Source organism: Bombus impatiens, unplaced genomic scaffold, assembly GCF_000188095.3.
Source record: "Bombus impatiens unplaced genomic scaffold, BIMP_2.2 scf_0647, whole genome shotgun sequence".
NCBI lineage: Eukaryota > Metazoa > Arthropoda > Insecta > Hymenoptera > Apidae > Bombus > Bombus impatiens.
The window spans coordinates 343,240-345,785 of NT_177066.1; the positions used below are offsets into that span (position 1 = coordinate 343,240).

The following is a 2,546-nucleotide window of genomic DNA, read 5'->3' on the forward strand; positions in this document are numbered from 1 at the left end:
ACCGCCGCAGCAGGCGTGGGCGTGGTAGCAATCGAAGGACTTTTTCCAGAGGGCGGATTGTTGCTTGGATTCCCGGAGGGCTTTTTCGACCTCGGTGCTTTGTCCTGTTGTTGTTGCTGCTGCTTCTGCTGCTGCCTGCACTTGGCCCTGCGATTTTTGAACCACACCTACGGCACGCGCGACTTAAAATTTATAATCGTTCCATGGAAGAAACGCGAATATTCGAATACTCGTATTTTGTCCGATCAGACATAGAAATACCTCCGTTTACCTACTTTTTTTCAATAAATGGCTGAAAGCAGCTTTCGATCCATATTTATTCCCGTTGAATCGCGGCGAGGTGCAGGTCTCATAGGAAACGAGCACGGAATGGTGTACAGAGCTTTCATAAAGCTGGCGTAATAGCCAATTATAAGGGAATACAGCACCGATGCAACTATCAATTACCAATCAAGCCGGCTTCGATAACACGGAGAGAAACCGACGCGTATCGTACTTGTTCGCGTCCGCTGATGCAACGAAATGACAGAAGGCAAACAAGTTGACGCGAGGGCAAACTTTCGCTGATGGAATAATTTTACCAGCTTCTGATTTTTCCTCCCAATCCAGATACCTCACGCGCGTTTTTCGTTATCATTCGCTTTGACCATCGGTCCACGCTTTCCATCGATGCTACAAGATTAATGCGCGGATCACATCATCGACGACGATGGCGAACGAGATCGAAGTTAATAATCTGCAAATCGTTCGACGAACGTTTGTATAAGTTCCAAAGTCGTCGTTCCCGACAAGCGACGACAAGGGTTCAAATTGCTCGTAATTATTTAATCGAGAAACGACACTTTGATTACGGACATCTATCGACGTTGATTTCGCTGTCGGAGTACGCGACAGACATGGTTCGTCCTTCGATCCGTCGTTCGCCCTCCTAGATTTCCAGAACGCGAGAACGACCTTTGCGGAAGGAGAAGGAGAGTGAACGAAACGGCTGGAAGAACGAAGAGGGTGAATAAAGAGACGAGGAAAAGGGAGGGACGAAGACGGGGGGGAGGTGAGAGCAAGGAGGAGAGGGAGAGCAGAGAAAGAGAGGAGCCTAGAGAAGCCCTGCGCGATCAATGTTAGAAGCGGAGAGGTGAGCTTGGGTTTCTACGGATTTTCTGGGGAACGACACGAGCAACCCGCGTTCTGCCACTGAAGCTGCTCCCTGGTGTATGTTCCTACGTACTCTATACGAATTCCCTAGTTTTAACCCATCCTCGTTGCACCGCTAAAGACTTTGCTTTGTCTCGTCGCCTCTGAATCGCAACATGTGGCACTTACGATCGATGCAGAGAAAAAAAAACGAACGACTATCGCAAAGATGAGTGTTATACAGGCACGTAAAAAGCTATTAGGAGACCGTCAGATTGGACGGGAAGCGCGATCGCGTTGTCCGGTGGTTCGGTTCAATTGAAAAGCCGCGCAGGGGTCAGAAAACACGAGTCGTAAAGAGAAGGTTCCGGTTTTGCAGTCGACGACGAACGTGCGCAAGACTATGGACCCGGTTGGACCCATTCAATTCATTTACGGGGCTGGGACCAGGTGCGTTGGCCCGCAATTGCGGATGCAGCGCGCCCTTTCCGCCCGTGATGAGGGTGGAATATGCACGGACACGTTTTCGGAGATTGTTGGCTTCGAAAGTCGATCCGCACGACACGAATTCGTTCGTGACAGTGTAGCGATTCGACGATTCCACGAATCGCCGTACGTCATTCAACCATTTTTGTCACGGAAGTTTCCTTTTTCCATTCGGTCAAAGCTGCCGAAACAGTTCGGAGAGCGTCCCGACCGATGGAATTCGATGGGAATTTTTTTCAACCAACGATGCGAACGCACATACGGGGTAAACCTAGTAACTTAGTTAACACCCCGTGTCCAGGAAACACGAGCGTTCGGTAAATCGATGTTGCGTACGAGACACTACTACTATCTGCATGCCGACACTACAACCCCTCGGTAACGAAACACCGAGCAACGTCTCCCCGTATCGTTTGGCCGCTGGCAGAAACCGACATCCTCGCGCCTTGCTTTAAAACTATTTCGACATACCTGCACTCTCGACTCTGGTAGATTGATCTTCATCGCTACTTCCTCCCGCATAAAAATATCCGGATATTTGGTCTTCGAGAACAGTCCCTCGAGAACGTCCAACTGCGCCCGGGTAAACGTCGTTCGCTCCCTGCGTTGCTTTCTTGGGTTACCTTTAACAGAAGATGATATATTTGCGTGCGAATCTGTCCACTCTAACAAGTATCGTTAAGACTAATAATAATTACAATAGTAATTCGATTAAAACGATTTATTAATAGTATAGAGAGAATGAGGGGCACTCACAGTAGTAGGACTCACCGGCGGGAGTACAACCAGGGTAGCCAATGGTGGAGTGAAGTGCCTCGATAGGCGGCATACCAAGAGCGCTGACGTAAGGGTTGGTCTTGAGGGCGCCGTAGGGCCCGGCCGCGGATGCCCCGAAAGCGGCGGGCCCGAATAGATCGGAGGCCGAGGTG

General features: G+C 49.9%; 1 protein-coding gene across 1 annotated transcript in view; it reads right to left on the bottom strand.

Moving 5' to 3' along the window:
* LOC100746189 (homeobox protein otx5-B-like) overlaps nucleotides 1-2,546 on the bottom strand; it is a 12,534-nt gene that overhangs the window by 2,128 nt on the left and 7,860 nt on the right. The window contains exons 3-5 of the mRNA XM_003492051.4: nucleotides 2,389-2,546; nucleotides 2,089-2,240; nucleotides 10-167 (exon numbers count right to left, since the gene is read on the bottom strand). The exon at nucleotides 2,389-2,546 is cut by the window's right edge and continues 27 nt beyond it. Coding sequence (XP_003492099.1) covers nucleotides 10-167; nucleotides 2,089-2,240; nucleotides 2,389-2,546 — 468 coding nt within the window. The remainder of the gene's footprint in view (nucleotides 1-9; nucleotides 168-2,088; nucleotides 2,241-2,388) is intronic.